General features: G+C 50.5%; 10 protein-coding genes across 10 annotated transcripts in view; 5 read left to right on the forward strand and 5 right to left on the reverse strand.

Moving 5' to 3' along the window:
• The window catches only part of PFICI_04220 (uncharacterized protein), a gene marked incomplete at both ends in the record, with an annotated part of 2,998 nt that extends 2,397 nt beyond the window's left edge, over positions 1–601 (forward strand). The window contains one exon of the mRNA XM_007832801.1: positions 83–601. Coding sequence (XP_007830992.1) covers positions 83–601 — 519 coding nt within the window. The remainder of the gene's footprint in view (positions 1–82) is intronic.
• A 1,358-nt stretch (positions 602–1,959) lies between these two features.
• PFICI_04221 (uncharacterized protein) lies at positions 1,960–3,467 on the forward strand (the record flags this gene model as incomplete). The annotated part of the gene is made up of 3 exons (XM_007832802.1): positions 1,960–2,788; positions 2,845–3,074; positions 3,135–3,467. 3 exons carry the CDS (start codon positions 1,960–1,962, stop codon positions 3,465–3,467), a joined length of 1,392 nt encoding a protein of 463 aa, XP_007830993.1.
• A 218-nt stretch (positions 3,468–3,685) lies between these two features.
• Positions 3,686–4,489, reverse strand: PFICI_04222 (uncharacterized protein; the record flags this gene model as incomplete). Its single annotated transcript, XM_007832803.1, has 1 exon — positions 3,686–4,489. One exon carries the CDS (start codon positions 4,487–4,489, stop codon positions 3,686–3,688), a length of 804 nt encoding a protein of 267 aa, XP_007830994.1.
• Positions 4,490–5,427: 938 nt separating this feature from the next.
• Positions 5,428–7,447, reverse strand: PFICI_04223 (Glucoamylase P; the record flags this gene model as incomplete). Its single annotated transcript, XM_007832804.1, has 4 exons — positions 5,428–6,256; positions 6,393–6,755; positions 6,803–7,172; positions 7,222–7,447. The coding sequence occupies 4 exons, from the start codon at positions 7,445–7,447 to the stop codon at positions 5,428–5,430; spliced, it is 1,788 nt and encodes a 595-aa protein (XP_007830995.1).
• Positions 7,448–8,295: 848 nt separating this feature from the next.
• PFICI_04224 (uncharacterized protein) lies at positions 8,296–9,951 on the reverse strand (the record flags this gene model as incomplete). Its single annotated transcript, XM_007832805.1, has 1 exon — positions 8,296–9,951. The coding sequence occupies one exon, from the start codon at positions 9,949–9,951 to the stop codon at positions 8,296–8,298; it is 1,656 nt and encodes a 551-aa protein (XP_007830996.1).
• Positions 9,952–11,192: 1,241 nt separating this feature from the next.
• Positions 11,193–12,119, reverse strand: PFICI_04225 (uncharacterized protein; the record flags this gene model as incomplete). The annotated part of the gene is made up of 3 exons (XM_007832806.1): positions 11,193–11,598; positions 11,661–11,759; positions 11,854–12,119. 3 exons carry the CDS (start codon positions 12,117–12,119, stop codon positions 11,193–11,195), a joined length of 771 nt encoding a protein of 256 aa, XP_007830997.1.
• Positions 12,120–13,190: 1,071 nt separating this feature from the next.
• On the forward strand, positions 13,191–15,152 carry PFICI_04226 (uncharacterized protein; the record flags this gene model as incomplete). Its single annotated transcript, XM_007832807.1, has 1 exon — positions 13,191–15,152. The coding sequence occupies one exon, from the start codon at positions 13,191–13,193 to the stop codon at positions 15,150–15,152; it is 1,962 nt and encodes a 653-aa protein (XP_007830998.1).
• A 383-nt stretch (positions 15,153–15,535) lies between these two features.
• PFICI_04227 (uncharacterized protein) lies at positions 15,536–17,011 on the forward strand (the record flags this gene model as incomplete). Its single annotated transcript, XM_007832808.1, has 1 exon — positions 15,536–17,011. The coding sequence occupies one exon, from the start codon at positions 15,536–15,538 to the stop codon at positions 17,009–17,011; it is 1,476 nt and encodes a 491-aa protein (XP_007830999.1).
• Positions 17,012–17,702: 691 nt separating this feature from the next.
• On the forward strand, positions 17,703–20,248 carry PFICI_04228 (uncharacterized protein; the record flags this gene model as incomplete). The annotated part of the gene is made up of 5 exons (XM_007832809.1): positions 17,703–17,792; positions 17,868–18,039; positions 18,113–18,319; positions 18,426–18,618; positions 18,685–20,248. 5 exons carry the CDS (start codon positions 17,703–17,705, stop codon positions 20,246–20,248), a joined length of 2,226 nt encoding a protein of 741 aa, XP_007831000.1.
• Positions 20,249–20,285: 37 nt separating this feature from the next.
• PFICI_04229 (uncharacterized protein) lies at positions 20,286–21,239 on the reverse strand (the record flags this gene model as incomplete). The annotated part of the gene is made up of 1 exon (XM_007832810.1): positions 20,286–21,239. The coding sequence occupies one exon, from the start codon at positions 21,237–21,239 to the stop codon at positions 20,286–20,288; it is 954 nt and encodes a 317-aa protein (XP_007831001.1).
• Positions 21,240–21,408: the final 169 nt, after the last annotated feature.

The following is a 21,408-nucleotide window of genomic DNA, read 5'->3' on the forward strand; positions in this document are numbered from 1 at the left end:
CGGTATGAGTGGACGGAAGGTAATGGAGCTGCTATTCGAAAAAAGAGGGGACCAGGTCCTGATTACACAAAACGTGGTAAAGGCGGCTGCTGGGAATGATCATTCCGGTCGGGAGGTGATGGAGCTGCTGTTCGAGAAAAAAGGAGACCAGATCCCGATTACAGAAAACGTGGTAAAGGCGGCTGCTGGGTCGCGTTTTGGTCGGAAGGTGATGGAGCTGCTTTTTGAGAAATCAACTTTCCTCACAACCCTTGATGCTGTCAAATCCATGGCATTGAACAAGGCAGCAGCAGCCGGCAGTCACGAAGTAGTAGAGCTACTACTTGAGAAGGATGCTGATTTGACTGTCCCGGATCCAGACGGACGGACACCACTTATCAACGCTTCACGCAATGGACGCCTGGAAATTGTACAGCAGCTTTTCGACCGCGGAGCAGACTGGAGAATACCAGATAGCTCTGGACTTGATGCCCTGCAGTGGGCTATTTGGGAGGATCGTTACAACGTGCAGGATTTCTTACTCTCGGTCGGGGCTGTTGAGTCGGATGACGTATATGGAATTCGCGCGTTGTTTGAAGAGGAATTGACTGTTCTGAGTTAATCAAGGGGAATAGGCAGATATGGTACCATGCAATTCATTCATTCATTCAATTGAAATTACCGCCCGCATAACCAAGAATTGGGCAAGTCAGAGAAATTGCCGAGGCCGTGCGTTCCTGCAATGTTAAGAGTCAACGTGCAACATCAGCAGTTCTGTCTTAACCGGCTGGTTCGAGGTCAACCAACGGGCGTCAGGGAGGGCAGCGGCGAGGCCATCAACATCGACACCAAGAAGGGAAGTGACAACAGCAACGCCGCAGGAGACAGTGGCCGAGCTAGTCATGCGCAAAAGCAAGCCAAAGATTAAAAGAATGCAATACGATGGGATAAATATCATTCGGATGCCGGACGACCAGCTGGAGACGAACTTGTGGCTGCAGCGCACACTAAGACACCATCCGTCAGAGTGCTCCTTTGTACGTTATCCACGGTGAAGCACGCATCCATATGTTGCCAACTACCAAGAAACTCTAAGCGAGCGCATGTATTCACCTTCAAATTCGGAAACTAGCATGATCCGATGAAATGACTGCATCGACAGCAGCTGGATACCCAGACGGAAACACGGCAAAGCCAATGGTCTGTCGAATCGTAATTTCTAGCATAAACTGCTCAGTCAGATAGTCATCAAAGCCATGATGCATGCCAAGTTGAGCCCCAATACAAGCAGCCCATGGTAGACTGGCGACCCCAAGAGCTATACCGTCAAACAGCGCACAAGTTTGGGAATAAAGAGACAAAGGCTGGTTATAGGGATGCGGGGAAACTAGAAAATGTTGGGGAATTTGCGGGGATATAAGACGCCAAGACCCAGCCGCAGCGCTGATCAGGACCTCTACACTACCCGGGTGCTATAGTGTGGGGAAGTGCTCACTCCACGGACATTTTCACTCGAGATTCCGTCAATCAACAATGCCGCCAAGGGCTCGCGAATGACATGTTGTTTATCTGATCACTACTCTCCACGTGCGCCAGAGACGACTACAAGGGCCGAGCAACATGGTGCTCAGGGCCAACATGACTGCATAGGGTCGCACCCAGTCTTGATAGGTGGAACCAGCCCTTGAGAGAATTGAAAGTCTTGTATCGAGGGCTAAGCGATATATCCAGGGAGGCAATACCATAATGACTGGTTTACTTGGGCTCAGTCTTGACACGGTCCGCCCTGCCGGATTTTGGAGAATCCAGGGTCCAACAGAAGAAAACAATGGTGACGAATCGACAAGGACGTCCTTGCTGGCAAGGGGTCCAGCATAAAAGCTCGAGCATGTTCCGACCTCGTTTGCCCCTTTTCTCGTTCTGCCCTTGATATCGGAAAGAAGAGTTCTGTTACAACTAGACTTTCTGCATTGGTTCATAATGCGCTCCTTTTCTCTCTTTGTGTCCTTGTCGGCAGCCGCTGGCGCTCTCGCTGCTTTTGGAGAGCTCCCGGCCAATGTTCCACGAAATGTCGACGAATTTCGAGACAAGCATCCCTACAAGCCATCCCCAGGGTGTGGCGGCGGTGACCGTCCCATTGTCACTATCCGCGACTCCAAGAATGATACGGATGATGTCGCCGACGAGTTTTACGCCGGTCTACAAGAGGCCAACAATGGCGGAACCCTCCAGCTCGAAAAGGACAAGCTATACATAATTGGCAAACCCCTCGACCTGACCTTTTTGAATAATGTGCAAGTTCAATGGGACGGTGAGGTCAAGTTTACCAATGACACTCCTTACTGGCAGGCCAATGCCTTTGCACATCCGTTCCAGAACTCGCTCATGTTTTGGAAGTGGGGAGGCAAGGACGTCAAGATCTTTGGTGAGGGCGTGCTCAATGGCAATGGCCAACGATGGTGGAACGAATTTGCGGGTCTCGAGATCTTGGACCCAGACAATGAATACCTCCGACCCATTCTGTTTTACGCCGAGAATGCGACCAACTTTGCCATGGAAGGCATTCACGAAAAAGACTCTCCCTGCTGGACCAATTTCATCGTCACCTCTCAGGGCGTTTCATTCAAAAACGTCATTGTGACTGCCGAGTCCAACAACGCTTCTGCCCTCCCAAAGAATACCGACTTTTTCGACTCTCTAAACGTTGTCGACTTGACTGTAGAACAAGTATGGGTCAACATTGGCGACGATTGCTTCTCGCCCAAGTCCAACGCCACCAATATTCACGTCGACACCATGTACTGCAACGGTAAGCATATCCTCTGTTGACTGTAACTCGCGGCAACGACACTAACAGGTCAATAGGAACTCACGGCCAGTCAATGGGATCTGTTGGTCAGTACGAGGGTGAATACAGCTTTATTCAAGACGTTGTCATTGAAAATGTGTGGCTACTCAACGGTCAACACGGCGCACGCATCAAGACTTGGGCCGGCCCAGACGTTGGCTACGGTTTTGTCAACAACATTACCTTTCGGAATTTCTGGCAGGCAAACAATGAGTACTCGGCCTTTCTTGACTCGTGCTACTTTAACGTGAGTACTCCTGACGTTTAGACTCTGGCACAACTGTCAATCTAACTTGTGAATCAACAGATCAATGCCTCAACCTGCGCTGCCTACCCATCGCAAATGAACATTACCAACGTTCTCTTTGAAAACTTTTCGGGCTACACGTCTGGCAAATACGGCACGGCAGTAGCGTCTCTGACCTGCTCGACGAACCCGAATGCAGTGTGTGACAATATCCAATTCAAAAACTTCAACATCACGTCCCCATGCGGTGACGCTGTCATAATATGTGATGGTATCAAGGGAGGGCTTGGCGACGACTATCCCTGCGTCTCCAAGAACACCACAGAGGCCACCGCCGCACTCGCCGCCACGTGCTCTGTGCCTCTGGCCACGAGCACTGTTACCCCATGGTAGAATGACCGGACCAGAAAAAGATTCATGTCATGTTGGCACCATTTGGAGAGAAAATCTAGAAATGGATATTACTTTTATACTTTCGTTGTATATATTCGACAATTCTTAATGAATAATGATCAAATACATTTCTTCCTTTCCGGGACATGTGGAATCATTCTTCCGAAAAGAAATTCAGGTCGCGAAAGTCGGGTTCCTCTTCAGCCCGTCGACAATACTCAAGGCTTCAAATCAACATAGATCTTGACCATATCCTGTTTGGCCGGATAGAATGGATAACTCGTATTGCCGTTTTCATCCTTGAGAGCATAATCGCTATTCAGCTCGGAAACACGGTGTCCGACGAAAGGGCTAGGTGGCTTGCCCCAGACGTGGGAAACCGCATCGTGGGCTGTTTCTATCTGTATTCCCCGAAAACCCTCGCTAGCAGCCTTGTGCATCATGTAGCGGGCAAGGATCTTCATGAAGCCGTGACTCTCCTCGTCAAGCTTGGTTGCCGTGGCGTTTCGCATCAAGACCTGACCAGGCACTTTCGGCTGCCACGAGTCTGGATCCCTCGGGTCTCTCTCTGCAAGCACGGCGTACATGACGCCAAAGGGCGGCAGGGTTGCAATCAAAGGCTCGATACGGGCATGGTCCAGCTTGTTGAACCCATCATATGCTAGAGCCACAGAGACGAGTGGAAAGTCCATTTGCTCGAGCAACTCATCTTCTTCCACATTTTCGTTTTTCAAATCCCAATACAGCCTTCCACCTGTAGCTGCAGACTCGGGCTTCTTGTAGACATATTCCTTGTCAATTATGCCTAGGGAAAGGCCAGACTCGAGCTGGTGTCTGACCAAGTAATCAATGGCGTGATAAGTCTCGTAGAGGCGATGTGTCTTATTCTCGGGGTATACAATTGCCCAGATTGGCGACCCGAATACATTACTATGCATTATCAAGGCCTTGCACCAGTCTAGATGCTCCATACCGAGAGTCCGGATTTCATAGCGAGGCGGTAATCCAGTGTCAACCGTCATTGTTTCCGAGATGCTTCAAAGTCTACTTTTTGATGTGATTCAGAGATAATTTGAAGTTTGGGAGTGAGCTGACGAGGTTGCTATCATGGCGCTTATATACACAGCAGCCGTCCAAAGGTCGGGAAATTTCACCTCACATGTCAAGATTTACGCCGTCAAAAGAAATCAGCTGTCGGCGTCGCCTTGATTTACGGTACAGTGATTCAAAATCTGACGTGATCAACATGATATCAGAGATTCCGAGCATCTGTATTAGGGGAGTCCTCAATTCCACGTCAGCCCGCCAAAGCATGATATAAGGTTCACTTGGACACGGCACTACTGCTATAGCAGTATCATCAGATCTTGTAGTTCCGCCAGTATCAGCTATGCATTGGCAGAATTAGTAGTATATCACCAGTAATAATTGCGTCTCTCTGTGCTAGTATTGAGTCTGCGGTATAAGCAGTAATTTTTGGCTCCTAACAGCAGCTTCAACCATAATATTATAGTATCAAGAACATTCCCCTAGTCACATGTCAAGATGCCCGTTGGAAACTGCTGGCTGCCAAATGGCAAACTACATGGCAATATTGGTGAACCGAAGAATGAGAGTCAAAGAAGAGGCCAGCGCGCATAACGCTGTTTGACTGACCAGTGATGCGTTGCGTGAGAAAGGGTGGCAAAGTTGGGATGTAGAAATTGGCCCATGAAAAAGTGAGTGAGGTTGGGGAGGGTACAAATTGAAGACGTATGCAAATTAGCATGATGGTAGCGAAAGAACACACTCGATTTGATTGTCTTGTCATTAGATCATGGTGCATCAAAGAGCGTTATTGGGTGTAGAGGATTGCGAATATTGTCACCCCGAGTATCGTGAGCATTCGACATTGCAAATTCTGCGTATGGAGCCGTCTATAAAGGTAATAAGCTGACGAGAGCATAATCGCAAGTCAGTCTCAACATCCACCACTGCTGCCAACAGACCCGGTCCATGCATCATTGGTCTCTGCCCGAATAGCTTCAACGTCATTCTCATCGCACTCTGGCACCAAAAGTGTCCTATTTACCGTCTCAAATATCCATGGCTGATCACAGTCTTCCTGCCGCGCGTACCCGTAATTGATATACTCTCCTGCCGTCAGGGCGATTGGTGCATACCACAGCGGCCGTTCAGAGGTATAATTAGAAGAGAGAAGAGGTTGCGCATTATCAACATCCCAGGCACCCAGATCAGAAGTATTGCCCACCAGGTACACGTTTTCTCCAAAATAGGTCGAGGCATTTACTGCAAACTGCACATAGGATGTACAGGATGTAGAGACATTTGGCGCACCAGCCGCAAACGCAGGGACATAGACGCCCTTGATCGAGGAAGCCGAGCACTCGGAGGGCAAATCTGCCAATGTGGATTGCTCCCAGCTTGGAGGATACTGTCCCGCGCGGCGTTCTGCCATGGTGACAAAGGCGGCATACGACCAAGTCAAATCATAGGCCGAAAGAGGATTTCCGGGTGCCGTCTTGTTGAATTGCTCGGATAGAGAACCATTTACTGGTGTATATTGTTCTACAACAGAGACAAAGCTGTCCGCATAGGCTCGAACTGCCTCGATGATTTGGGAGAACCCCGAGCATGTGCTGTTGGCCGAATAAGTCTTGAGCTTTGCATCTGGAAAGATGTCTGCAAAGAAAGCCAAAGAAATGTCGTCGATAGTGATGGCGCCCTGCTTGGTCCACTGTGCAATGGCGTCGTATAGATATTCGGCAGCTCCAGATGTTATGAGATACCTAGAACGACTATTAGTGATGAGTTCTTGCTCTTCTAAATCTGACTTGCCATGGGTTTCCACCATAGTATATATCTTCAGTGTAACGTCCGAGTGCGATCCCGGAATCAGTTGCAATTCCCTGATTGATGGGATACAGGGATTCATTGCGAAAGCCGTCCACAAAGGCTTTAAAGTTGGACAAACCCCGGCTGCTACACGGCTGAACAGTTCCACTGTCGCAGCTCGCATTAACATCAAAGATTGCAATGGATCCTAGAATGGTGTTGGCATCTAGGCCATTTCTCACCGTGTTGGTATTGATGTTGCCAATGAAGAAATCGCCATTCCAGAAACTCTGGAGAAAGCAGAGCACCTCGGGGGCCTGGTCGCATCCGGTACAATTTACACCGAGGGTGCTCGCAAGAGTAGCGCCCTCCACCAAGGCTCGATATTGGTTTTGAATAGTGAAGAAACTGGACCCAGACACCTCTTCCCACAAATCAAAGCCAGTAGAGTTCCTGAATACGTGAACATGGATTCGATGCAACTCTCAAGTGAGACATACCAGTATTGCCCGACATAGGACAAGTCGTTGGAAATAATGGGCCATACGACCGACTTGGCTCGTCCGGCTTGGCCAGCTGCCACCAGCCAGTTGCTGTACGTGATCAATGCAATCGCACGCAAGGCTGGACCGTCTCGCTGAGGTCTCCCCCAATTTCCATTGTAGCGGGTGCCGTCAACATTATACTTTGGTTCTCCGAGGCCCTTGCCAGAGGGCAAAAGTGTGCCAGACGGGTTCGTCACTGTTTGGAGGACGGCTTGTGCATGCAGGTAATCCTCAATATGTGTCTGGAGGTATGTTGCGCCAAGAAGGAACTCATCAACGACCATTTTGAGAGTCAATGCCGAGTCTCTTGTCCACGTGTAAAAGTCTGTGTGACAGTCAGTATCCATGACCGAAAGAGCAAAGCATCAACCTACAGTCCGGGTTGGCCTTGGAAGGACTAGCGACCACATATCCGGCAGCGGCGCCGACAGCAAGAGAGCCATTAGCTCCAATGTTATTCAGGACACCTTGGAGGGCAATTGATCTCTCTACAGTCACAAAGGCGTCAAGATCGACGGAGCTCGCTCGCTCTGTTGGGACAACCGAGGCCAGTGCGCTCAGAGAAACAACAGCCGCAAATGTGAAAGTGAGCAACATCATCTCGTGGTACAGACGCAAGCTATCTTGGCAATAACTCGGCAGAAGTCTTGCGCTTCTCTTTGCTGCGCAGTTGGCCTCTCTTATACCCAATCCCGCTGCCTTGTGAGCTGGGACCTTGAACAACTAGTCTCGGTCGTTCTCTGACGAGTATTTGCATGATGAATGGAAGCGAGTGCCGTGGCGTCGGAGATCCACTGCTAATAATGTCACCACGACATGCCATTCTATGCGCTTCTCATTATAATGATCCATGAACTCCGCCAAAGAAAGCGGGCCGATTTGGGGAACCATGGGGAACAGGCCAAAGGACGGCCGCGTCGGCGCGGGGTAACATGGATTCGTCGAGAGCCAAGACTTGCAATTGTCCTTCTTATATCACTTTCTGTATTCACCTGTTCAATGAATGTTAATTGCAAACAATGTCTCAGTATTATATTCTATTGGAATTTGCGAATCAAATCTTTTAAAAAATTTATTTCAAATTTTGGCGCGTGGCATTTCAAAACATGTGCTTGGTCTTGGTCATGTTTTCCATCACGGGTTCCTGGCTTCAAAAGGCAATCCCCAAGATTTGGTCGCCCATCCTTGCTAAAGGGGCGTTCGGGGCCTTTGTAGAATTTGGTGCGTTTAGGCCGGTCCATCGCGAATGCCTCCAATCGGTAACAGTACCGGGTGCCAGGTTTATGCAAATGCACCGACGTCACGCCGGTACAAGATTGGCTCGTTATATTCATGGGTCGTGTTTGCGCATAGGTAAAGCATTCCCCAAATAAGGATATTGGCAATGGGCCAAATGAATTTAAATTATCTTGTCATTATATTATACTAGGCTTTCGTGCATCTTGAAACTATGGCTCCCATATGAGCATAATCATGGAATCCTCATCGCTGGAACTGTCTTGGGAGTGCACAGTATCGTCTGGCATCCAGTCATTCTCGTCGCCGTAGCTCATGGGACTTCCCCTACGCTTGACGTATGCTTGCCAGACCTCGCCATCCTCGCCCATGCGCGCATCCAGCAACCTCCAGGTGCGCTTGACGCCCGTCCAGCTTACAACTTTGCGCTGTTTCACACCTCCACCCTCGACAGGCTCGATGACTATACGGGCAGCCGTTTTTACCTCTCGCTCCTTGTCCCGGCCCTGCTGCGTCACCAATCGTGAGGTTCGCGGCATCGGTACAACCTCTACTCCGTCTGGATAGTGCGAGATTGTATGTCCGTTGACCAGAATCCACGAGTCACGAAAGAAGAAACGTTGTAAAAAGCAGTCCTCGCCGCACAGGCCCGCCACCATGTGCGCTTTCCACGCCTCGAATCGATGCCGATGTTTGTAATGATGCAGAGCCAGGGGCTGTACGCCACCTTCGAAACCGGTTCTCAGGCCATGATAGTCATCCTCGGGCACATAAAATGACGGCAGAACGTGCATGTCCTCATCCGTGTGCTGAGAAATACATTTATAGATGTGCTCGTCCCAGTACGCATCCCCGCGCGGTTTCAACTCTCCCTCGAGACTAGAGTCGCTTTCTTGCAGACACGGTAGCTGGCCCAGATCGTTTGCCATGCGGTTGTTGAAGAAAACGGCACCTCCGCCATACGTCAGAGTAATGTTGTTTTCGACGGTCCAGTCGGCACGCTCGCTCGGCATGCCTAGGTAGACTTTTTCGCTCGAGCTGAATTTGGCCAATCTGCCGAGAAGCTTACCAAGAGACGGGAAAAAGACGTCATCGTCCACGAGCGCCAGGAAGCTCTTTGTCTCCCCCTCCCTGGAAAGCTCATCTTTGCGGCGCGAAATCATGTGCATGAGCTCGATATAGCGCGAGGTCACATCGGAATTCTCATTCGCGGCTAGGACCACGGCGTCGATACCCAGCTCCCTCAGTTTGGCACTCAGGTAGCTGACTTCAGCATTGGTCGCACGATGAAGCGTGAGAACAAGGCTTGCCCCATTGGTGCGACCCTTGCCATCCGTGAGCCACCTCGCCCAGTCGCGTAAGAGTGCGTCGTCGGCATATGTGAGGCGGCCATACGAAGATGAGATACCAAAGATGAGGGACGATACGTCCAAGTTGTCGGGTGTAGGAGATCGCTGCATGGCGAGGTGTATCGCTTTCTCGGCATGCAAATGTAGCCTTTCCTCCTCTGGTCGAACGCGTTGGAAATCTCGTGCCATGAACTTTAGACCCGTGTCTGTCATGCTGTTTCTCACATTTGATTTATATGAAGTGCGTAGCCTTCTCGCATACCACGCCATGTCTTCCGACAGCCCATACTGGCTAACAAGATCCTTTAGGTACGACGCCTCGTCCGTCACCAAGACTTCATTCAAGGTCTCATTGAGCCACGTTCCCGCCGTCTTGCCATCGGTATAGTCGTAGATGCTCGGAGGCCGCGGTGGCGGCCGGTGGTAGCGGACAGCAGACAACAAAACACAAATTATTATAAATGTAACAAAAAAGTGAAGCCACCTAACCCTTCCAGAGACGTATACAGGACGAAACATGTTGGGTGCCTGGTTGCGCAGAAGAACCAAAAACGAGTGTCAAATGGCGCACTATAAATCGTATGAATGTTGTGAATATAGTCGTGATATTATCGCGAGAATCAAAATTGGTTCAAATAGAAGATGGAAGCGAGCGACGGCGTGTTTAGTCCAAGATAAATTCGGTCCGGCAACGACGGAGGAATGAAATCTGAAGAACCAGCGACCGTTGAGATCAGGCTTGCCAGATTGAGGAAAGAAGCGGCAGGTTGGAGCATGTGGTCTCAGTTTTCCAGTCGCCCTGCGTGTCCGATAGAGTTCTCGACGGCAGACGCGCGACTAAAGCAAGTCGGATTGAATTATCGGGGACCTCATGACGAATGACTGAAAGTATGAAGAGCCATTAGAGTCTGTTGAGTTGCTTGCAAACACATGAATTGAATTGCAGGAGGGGAAGAAAAGAGACAAAATTGGCCAAGAAGAATTCTTTCACCGTGGAAACAATTTGGAGTATGGGTAGGTAGTTGGTAATGACGCCTTGGACCTCCGTATCACACCTACCCATTTCAGCAAGATAACAAACCTTGCAATCGGCCGGCAACCAAGTCCGGGGTAGAGAATACAAATTGGGTTTGGCTGGGAAGGGAAGCGAGGGGAGGGGAGGGGGATTTGGGGCATGAGAGATGGGGGATGAATTGATCAATCAAGTTTCATACCATGTACTAGTCTGGTTCATTTTTTGAGAACCATGTAATATGAATGCATACCCAAGCAGATACGTAGAGGCTTTTCGCGGAGCAGCATGGTTTTAACCGGCCCCAATTCGGACTTGATTGGTTCTTGCTGCGATCTATCTCGGAAACCTTGATATCATCCCTGATAAGTTTTCTCTATCCCTCCCCGCTCGCCCACCATTAAGATCAGATCTAGGTACTTTGTGTGTAGGAAGATATTTCCACGTGTAAAAACAAGACAAAAGCCCGTCAGACTAATTGGGAGCAACTATTAGAGGTAAGGATACAACTGCTCCCAGGAGCTCCACAGCAGATAAATGCCATTGATTATAACCGGTGGATGATGCCAATCCATCCCGCTCATCTACTAATAAATCCGAATAGCGCAATATTGGATCCCAAAACTGAAGCAAAAGGCCGTACAAAATTTCATGACGGCTTGTCATGGATGAAAGACCCTTTCAAATCCTTCATGTTTTCGGCAGGCTCGGACCGCAAATAGTAGGTACACACGTGATGACTAATGACTCAGTGCTTCACATCAGTCGCTGCAGGCTTGGATGCAATGGGAACGCCCTTGGATGATGCAGTCGGTGCAGCCGGCACGTAGGAAGCCGGTATATTGTCCTGCACAGACTGCCGGGCGCTTGCAAACTTATCAAAGCAATGTGCCATGACCTCCACTATGGAGTCTTCGACAGGCACAAGCCGCGTGTCAACAATCTCCTTGAGATAGTCCTCGATTTTGGCGAATTCGTTTCGATTCGAACGGTATCGGTCCGGCAGCCCAGAATTGTGCATAAGGGCAAGGATTCCAGAGACAAGTGTGTTGACGCCTGCAATAGTAGTAATGACAACACTATCGTTTGACGATGAAGAGCCGACGGCCGTAAGGACTGCATTGAGGGCGAGTTGGAGTATCATCAATATCCAGCTATATGTGCAACATGTCAGTCTGATCGTAATTTATCTTGAGGTTGCGAGACTTGGACTTACACAATGGTCGAGATAATGTGGAACGAGTAAGTGAATTTGGCCTTTTCCCAAAGAACATCTTGATAAAGGCCATCTGGAAATCCTCTCGGTGGCCAGTACCTGCCAGTGATACTTGTCAGCAACAATCCTCACAGACATGGCCTGTACATCTAGAATGATGCATTTCGAGGCATGAACCAGTTTAGATACTCACCAAGCAGTCGGACGGATGACTGTCGTACTCTCATTGTCCTTCATCACCCCAACCCCGTGGCAGAACTGTACCCACTCCTGTTGGGTCATGGTGCGATATTGTTTTTCGGGTTTCTGAGCCACAGGCGAAGAAGTCGGAGAGGGCGTAACAGCCGCGGCCATGTGTAGGTGTCGAGGAAGCTGGGGGGCTTCGTTGCTAGACCTGTCTAGTTCCAAGCCTGGCAGTTTTGGAGCCTTTTCAGGCTTGGGAAAGATTGTGGTCGTCATGGTCTGCAAGGTCAGACCACAAGGTCGGCAAACTGTGAAGCTTTGCCTCCAAAACTGGCCAATTTGAGAAGCCAAAGAACCAAATGGGCAGAGAGGAGCACAACAAGCAAGAAATATCCGGTATTCGCCGCCAAGTCCAAGAATGGCAAAATAGAGTCGAGACAAGATGGTGTTTCTGGGCGCAGAGCTGGAACCTGAAAAAAGGTGGTCGCAGAAATTACACGAGCACATCGCGGGATGCGCCTACCGCAAGAGCTCAACGAAGTATTAAAGTCTCCTGCTCCTTGAATTACCTGACTTGGGATATCATCCATGGGAGGAAGGCATTAGTCACCCATTACCACTGCTAGAAACTAGAAAATATTTCCCAGGAGACGAGAAGGATTCATTGCGCCTTACACTCACAAACCACATGCCAGGCTGCGAGCAGCACTGTCGTGCATCATGGCCAATGTCGAATACAGCTTCCACCAACGCCTCATAACTCGAAATATTGACAATTTCCCCTCCAAGTCCTGAGATCAAGGAGGTTTTTATTGGGCATGTTATTTTCCATGTGTGAGTTTGCAAGTGTTTATTTCAAGCAGTTTCTCCGTATGAGCATGGGCAGTAGTCATGTGTTCATGGTTCAATATTTGTGTCTTTAATCTGATATTGTAAGATACCCTCTGTAGCACTTTGATTTGGCTGAATCTCCAAATGCCCAATAGTACCTTGTAAGGTACAGACCAGGTAGGTAGGTGTATACCTAGCAGCTACCGGTTCGGTGGACCCACTAAATCAGTGCAGAGATGCCGGAACTGTAGCGATTGGACGGCGCTATAAACCCAACTTTAGAGCACTTATGGGGCCTTTGACCGCCCGGCAGAACCAGTTATTTTTTCGAAATCGCAAAGAGAGCTTTAGCATTGCCTCGCGATCACCTCGGACTGTGCGATCACACAAGACTAGCTCTTGATCTACAACACGTCTTGAATGCTTTTCAACAGCTCTGCGACGCTGCGCTATGCCATCTCCCGACAGGTGATTCGATCCTTTGGCACGACCCAGCTACCACGCGCCGCCCGTACCATGGCGCCCCAATCCAAGAACAAAAAGGCCCAGGCGCAGAACTCTGTGAACTCGCAGAGAATCACGGTGAATGGCGAAGAATTTCTCGAAGTCAAGGAAGGTCTAGGCCGAATCTTGAACCCAGTTGCCAAGTCAGACGGCTCGAAAGATGCCCCGACCGAGGAGGAGCAACAAAAGGTCTTTTACAATCCCATTCAGCAATTCAACCGCGACCTCACTGTCCTTGCGATCAAGGCTTATGGCGAGGAAGTAGTCGCAAAACGACGCGCTGCTACCGAGAGAAAGATTAACAACAAGAAGCGAAAGAGGGACGAAGCCGAGGACGGAAATACACAAACACAAGATGCTGCTGTCTCGACTGCTCAGATAGACGCAACAACAGCACCAGCCCCCGAGAAACAAGAACAGTCTGGCGACCCCATGGACATTTCTGAAGAGTCAAAAGATGCACAGGTAGGAGAGACCAAGACAAATGGAACCGAGGGAGTCCCCAAACAGAGAAATCTGCAACCGCCTAAATTCACCATTCTCGATGCCCTCTCGGCAACTGGCCTGCGAGCATTGCGATATGCGCAAGAGCTGCCTTTTGTCACATCAGTGACTGCCAACGATCTCACACCGTCTGCCGTCGAGGCCATCAAGCGCAACGTTGCGCACAATGGAGTCGAGTCAAAGGTCGAGGTCACCCAAGGTGACGCACGCGCCCACATGTTCTCGCTGATTGCCGCCGAAGTTACTCGAGAGCACGAGACCAACCCTCGAGGTTTCAAAAAAGGCCCAAATTCGCCCTCGGGAAAATACGATGTCATTGACCTCGACCCGTACGGAACGGCTGCAACCTTTTTTGACGCTGCAGTCCACGCCGTACGTGACGATGGCGGTCTGCTTTGCATAACCTGCACCGACTCTGGAGTCTTTGCTTCAAACGGCTATCCCGAAAAGGCATTTGCATTGTACGGAGGAGTGACTGTAAAGGGCTTCTACTCACATGAAGTTGGCTTGCGCCTTGTTTTACATGCCCTAGCAACTACTGCTGCACGCCATGGTCTTGCTATTGAACCTCTACTCAGCTTGTCCATTGATTACTACCTTAGAGTGTTTGTCCGCATCAGAAAGTCTCCCGCATCTGTCAAATTCCTAGCAGGCAAGACCATGTCCGTATACAGCTGTGACCAAGGCTGTGGGGCTTGGGAGACTCAACTCCTTCTTCGCAACAAAAAGGTTGCCAATAACAAGGGCAGTGGCGTATTCTATAAGCATGGGTTTGCTCAAGCGCCCACCACTGACTCTACCTGCAAGCATTGTGGCAGCAAAACACATTTGGGCGGTCCCATGTATGCTGGGCCCCTTCACTCGGCCGACTTTGTCCAGCGGATTCTGTCTAGTCTCCCGGATGCGTCCAAGGATGTATACGGTACAACGACTAGAATCGAGGGTATGTTGCATACAGCCCTGGAGGAACTATCCCTTCCCGCCCCCGAGGACCCTCTCGAAGCATGCAAAGACGACGAACTTGCTGCCCTTGAACCATATCCCTTCTTCTTTCATCCCTCGTACCTAGCAGGTGCAGTGCACTGTTCATGCCCAGACGAAGAGAGCTTCCGCGGAGCCCTTCGCGGGCTTGGCTACGAAAGCACGCGTAGTCACTGCAAGCCAGGAAGTATCAAGACGAATGCTCCTTGGTCAGTCATCTGGCATATTATGAGAGAATGGGTGCGGCAGAAAGCCCCAGTCCGAACAGACAAGATCAAGGAAGGCAGTGCGGCATATAAGCTGCTGAGACTTGATCAAGCAAGTAGCGAGGGCAAGGATGAACAACAGACTGAAAAGAGTGAAATTGACAAGCTCGAGGTTGTGTTTGATCAATCTCTGGGTAAAGACAAGTCCAGGAGGGGCCTCATTAGATACCAGATGAACCCCAAAGAGAACTGGGGACCAATGGGTAGGGCCAGTGGACATTAGCGAAGAGATGGTCAAAGATACCCAGTTCTGTAGGAAGAAGCAGAAAAGAAGAAAATTGAAAAGCCATTGGCTGCCCCATCAAAGTTGCAATGATTGTAATCAGTTCCAGCCATGTACCTAGTGTCTTACTTGCAGTTTGTCCGCGTCCCAACTTCATGTGACCAAAGTGGGTCTCGGGTGCAAAGGGAAGCACGCCTTCAGGCTCCCATATGAATAAACTACACTCGGTGTACTACATGACACACTTGCGCGGGATTCGTAAGCAACATTGAAACTGGCCCTTTATCGTACCGCAGCAAACCGGCGGCTCTCATATACTCGAAGAATCTTCTCCGAATCAAGTCTCATTCTCAGGGTATCTAGGGCTATACTGCTCATTGCAAATGGCGACCGACGGCCACTCTACAGCCGCTGGTCAGGCGACCCCAGACCAAAGCCATCACTTGCCAACACACCAAATCGTCTACATCAACAAAGACTCGGCATCCGGGGGACGATATAATATTTTCAGTATCACTGAGGACCTTAATAACGAGGAAAAGCCATTTAATCTCACCAAAAGCCAAGTTGAACATGTTCCACAACCTCTACTTGCCGAGTTCCTTCAAGATGGTCCACCAGATTACCTGCGCGATGCAGCGGACAAAAAGGTCCATGTTGTAGTGTCTACCGGTTCAGGGACTGGCCTCGCGTCAAAGTTTTACAATTTCGTGCTGCGACCTCTACTGCAAGAATTAGGTCTGTCAGAAAGACAATCGGCCGGCTCGGAGAATGGCAGCCCCTACGCCCTGCTCATTACGCAAGACGCACAGAGCATCCAGAGGTTTGCACGAGATCTAAACATATCTAGCAAGGTCAGCGACGGGTCTTTGAGATTGCAACACACCGTTATCCTGTTGAGTGGCGATGGCGGTGCTATCGAGCTGCTGAACGGCAAGGCTCCGGGTGACGATGACGGTGAACGAATCGAGTCACCGTCACATGCCTCGCTGCCTCTGGTCGCCATGCTGCCGCTCGGGACCGGCAACGGGCTATTTCACTCGGTGCACAAGCCGCTGTACGCTGAGACCGGCGACAAAGGACCCTCGTCTCTCGTTCTTGGCCTCCGCACCCTGCTGCGCGGCCAAGCACGGCCGCTGCCGTCGTTCAAGGTCGACTTTTCGGCCGGCTCGCGAACTATCGTGTACAAGGCATCAGGGGCCATCGCCGGTACGGATGGAGGGGCTGCCTCTGAAGAAGTTGAGATCAAGGAGGAGTCCGACACGGTCTCGCACCTTTACGGCGCCATTGTTGCGTCGTACGGCTTCCACTCTCAGCTGGTCTGGGAAAGTGACACGCCCGAGTATCGCAAGCACGGGAGCAAGCGCTTCCAGATGGTGGCAGCTGAGCTGCTCAAGGAAAACCATGCGTATAGCGCCTCGGTCGAGTTGACAGTGGCGGACGGCACTACGCGGACAAAGATTGACCGGCAAAAGCACGCTTACATCTTGTCGACGCCGCTGTCGGACCTCGAAAAGACCTTTACCATATCGCCTGCGAGCAAACCCCTCGATGGCGTGCTGAGACTGGTGCATTTTGGCCCTACATCACCGGAAAAGACCATGGAGATTATGATGGCGGCCTACAACAATGGCAGTCATGTGGGCATGACGTGGGAAGCAGATGATGGCAAGACCGAGCAGATCGGCTACGATGCCATCCACCAAGTCAGGGTCACAACCCAGGAAGAGAACCCGCGTTGGAGAAAGGTGTGCATCGACGGCACCATTGTCGAGATTCCTCAGGGCGGTACAATGACTGTGACCAAGGAGGAGAGGCCTCATTTGCGACTATTGGTTCATCCATCTATTGTGGGGTGAAAATCACGCGCAATGAACTGCCTTTTCTTCTATTCCATATTTCCATTTTGGTGATTGATTAATTTACTTGGAAAGAATAGACATGAATTTGCCTCAGCAAAATGAAGCCTCCTGCTTATGTCTGGTGTGGATTGCTGTCTGTCGATTGCTGTATGGTCCAATTCTTTGACAGAATCAGACCTGCCCAGGTCCGCCTGTCCCTAGCAACGGGCTTGTGTTTCCAAGTTGCCTATACTCTTTTCCCTTTTTTTTTTCTTATTTTTTCTTTTTTTAGGGAGGGGAATTCGTTCATGATTCTTTAATTCAGTCCTTCCCGTCGCACATTTAATATGCAGGACTATCTTCGGTGTGAGTCAAATCGTGGAGGGGGGGAAGCTACAAACGCCCTAAAAATGAATCATATTGAATCAACTCCAAGACCCGCCACCAATCAGTACTGGGGGCAATCTTGGCGGAACATGAAAAGAAGGAGCGCGGCAACTGAACAAAAGAAAGGTAACCACCAACAAAATTTGATCCTTGTGAATAATCTCACAAATGTGAAAAGGAGAGATTTGTCAAGATATTTCTTATTTGTCCAGTACTGCTCATAGTAGGAGCAGTCGGCACAGGATCAAGACGTCCTCGCATCGTCATCTTTGCCCAGCTACACAAACTCGCACCTCAGCTCGGATAAAGGACAATTGTTGCAATGACGTCCATGGCAGCCGAGTCGGTCGCCACGATTGTGTGCACCTCGAAACAAACGCGATTCGACATAATCGCGCCCAACTATCGCGAGGTAATTATATTTGCTGCTCTCTGACCGCCCGGTGTGATGGAATTGTCTGCGTACTCACCGCAACTTCTTTACCAGCTCGATGTTGAAGGTCTCAACATAACCGTCAGCGCGGGATCTCGGGCGGCGGACGCCAAGGGCAAGGGCAAGTCGAAAAACCAGGGTATCGAGATTCTCAGCAACGCCAAACTGAGGCTCAAGGCTGGTCAGAGATATGCTCTGGTCGGTCGAAACGGGACGGGCAAGTCGAGTGAGTACAAAACTTGGACAAACAGGAAGCCAGTGGTTTGCATGTTTTTCGAATACTTACAATCGTGATTCAGCACTGCTCAAGGCCATAGCAGAGAAACTTATCCCTGGTATCCCTGAGGAGACCAGAGTCGCCATATTGCAGCAAACAGACGCAAGCAGCAACAATTCAACCGAGTCTCACGAGAGTGAAAGTATCAGCAATTCAGACGGCCCAGACGTTCTAGAAGAGGTCATTGAGCGTGCGACTGCACGTCAAGCGCTCCAAAAGGAAATAGATGGTTTGTGCCCAGTTTGGCAATCTCCTTGTCTTGCTTCACGTAGTCGTTACTTTCCCCCAAATGCTCTATATTGCTCAGCTTTAACCAAGTAATCGCGTATATACAGTCTTGTCTAGGGGTATAGACAGTACGAATGCCCATGGCGCCTTGCGCGGCCTCCGCAAAGTCCGTCATGAGAGGCTTCAAAAGGAGCTGTTCCTGAAGGACAAGGATGCCAGGCTCCGAAGTGGCGCTCGCGGAATGCAGGCACGAAAGGCTCTAATCGCCATGGAAAAGGAGGTGGAGGCTTTTGAGACAGTGTGAGTGGTTGATATAGTGTCGTGTTGTATTTGATTGTAGAAACGCTAACGCGAGTATATCTACAGGTACCAGGAGAAAGATCAAGACATTACTCCAGAAGCTCTCGCCAGAGAGACCAGCGAGGCAGCAGATCTCTTGGCCGAACTTGAGCTCCAGCTTGAGCCGGCCAAGGTTGCCGAGGTAGAGTCTCGAGCAAAAAAGATTCTCACGGGTCTTGGATTCACCGAGGCATACATGCAAAAGCCAGTATCAAGTCTCTCGGGTGGATGGAAAATGCGCACAGCTCTAGCTGCTGCACTCTTACAGGACACGGATATTTTGATCCTTGACGAGCCGACCAACTTCCTTGATCTATTTGGTATCATGTGGCTTCAGCAGTACCTGACATCATTGGCTGATGGTAATGATCCGCCAACCCTCATCCTCGTGTCGCACGATCGCGACTTTACCTCACTCTGCACCGACCTGCTCATTGTCAAGGACAAGGGCTTGAACTACTTCCACGGAGATTTGCCCATGTACGAGTCCAGTCGAGCAGAGAAGAAGCTCTACCTAACCAAGATGAAGGAGGCAAAGGATAAGCAAAAGGAGCACATTCAGCAGACCATTCAAAAGAACATGAAGGAGGGCAAGGCCAAAGACGACCAAAACAAGATTCGACAGGCCAAGTCCCGGCAAAAGAAGCTCGATGACCGATTCGGCATGGAGGTGAATGCCAAGGGCGGTCGTTTCAAGCTGAACCGGGATCGGGAGGGCTACCATTTATCAAGCCGCTCAGATGTCGAGATACCGCAAGACGAGAAAACCGTTCAGATCTTGCTTCCATCGCCTCCCGACTTGCGCTTCCCTGGTCCTCTGCTATCACTAGAAAATGTCTCATTCCGTTATCTGACCACCAAGGGTAGCAGAACTCTCGCCCCCATTGTCTTGAAGGGCATCACTCTCTCTGTCAGCATGGGAGATCGAATCGGGATACTGGGGCTCAATGGAGGAGGCAAGTCCACACTGATTAAACTCCTCGTGGACGAGATGAAACCCACAGCTGGGACTATTTCCATGCATCCTCGATTGAAGCTGGGTTATTACTCTCAGCATGCCGTCGAAACGCTACAGAAGATGGGTAGACAGGATCAAACATTGACGTCCTTGGCTCTCTTGACAAAGGAGGTATCTGGTGAGCTCGATGAAGGCGAGGTCCGCGGCTTCTTGGGCGCGCTGGGCTTGCCTGGACGAGTTGCATCAGATACGCCCATTTGCAAACTTTCGGGTGGGCAGCTCGTCCGGCTGGAACTGGCACGGCTGCTGTGGAAGTGTCCACATTGCCTCGTGCTCGACGAGGCAACAACACATCTAGACTACGAGACCGTCACAGCGCTGAGGGAAGCGCTGAGGGACTGGGAGGGCGCAGTGGTTGTCGTCAGTCACGACCGATGGTTTATGCGCGGAGTAGTCGAGGGGTTGGTCGACGACGAAGATAGTGACGTCGCGGACAATGACGATGATGCAGCGCCGAGGCGGCGGGTCGTATATCGGCTCAAGACCGGCGAACTGTGTAAGCTCGAGGGCGGAGTACAGGAGTTTGAGAATATCATGGAGAAGCGGGTACGCAAAATGGTGGGCTCTGCGTGAGAGGCATCCTTCTACTCTGGTGGATTTCATAGTTTCTTCACATGCGAACTCTGTCGAGATAGCTCTGCTCGCCCATTGCAGCATGTGAAATCTCGTCTGCATGCCTGTGCAATTGTAGCGCCTTTTCCGACCAGGTCATCGCTGCGGCTGAATCCTCCATGCGATGAGCCAACTCAGCTGCTAGGTGGTAGGCGTTTGGGAGATAGTCCATCATGTGTTCCTTTTCCAGCAATTGCACAAGTTCGAGAGCCTTGGGCAACAGCCTCTTGTTTGCCGCGCCCGACGTGCTCTGGGCCAATCGTTCCTCTAGCTCGGCCAGGAGCCGACCCATTCTGACGCGCGACCGATCTGTCCCCTCGGGGTCATTGTCACGACAGGCCTCACAGTCGCACGTAAACCCGTACGGCGCCAGCCGCGCCTGACGATCACTGCGAGCCTTGAGCAGCGGCGCGTACGTGACCGTGACCTCTTCTCCGGCGGCAATATCACGCGCTGCCCAGATAATACGCCGGTCCGACGCCGCGCTCCACACATTGGCCGCGTTTGGCCGGCACGCGTGGTTGATGCGGGCGATTTGGGGAAACATGGCCACGGAGCCATTGGTCAAGGTGTACGCGTTGCTCCGGAATATGACCATGTTTCGATTTCTGCGCATGTCTGCACCGCTTCCGGGTTCCTCGGTGGCGGCTGCTTCACCGGGTAGATAGTGGGCGTGGCATGAGTGGAAGACGTTGCGGTCCGCTGGACTCAGCGAGGCCACGGCCGCATCAACCGAGGCCGCCATGGCAGAGAGCTCGTAACCTTTGCCGGGCACAAACTGAGGAGGCGTAATGGCGAATAGAGGTGCCTCGACCATGATTCGCTGTCCAGTACGGATAGGACTCTTGGCAAAGACCCCGAGGCCTTTTCCGGGAGATGGTCTGATTTCCCATGATGTTGATGAGAGCGGCGATGATGGTATGTCTATAGGTAGCTCATCTATATTTCTCATGAGTTTATATATATCAAAGAGGCTGATGAAAGGAATGACAATTAGATCAATACCTTGTGCAACGGAAAATACTCTTTCCAAATCGTGGGCATTGTGTTGGACAAGAATACCTGACGACTCATTTGTCGAAAATAAATCCTATAATCGCAGTGACATGAGTATACTAGGG

Source organism: Pestalotiopsis fici, assembly GCF_000516985.1.
Source record: "Pestalotiopsis fici W106-1 unplaced genomic scaffold PFICI_Scf_3, whole genome shotgun sequence".
Taxonomy (NCBI): Eukaryota; Fungi; Ascomycota; class Sordariomycetes; order Amphisphaeriales; family Sporocadaceae; genus Pestalotiopsis; species Pestalotiopsis fici.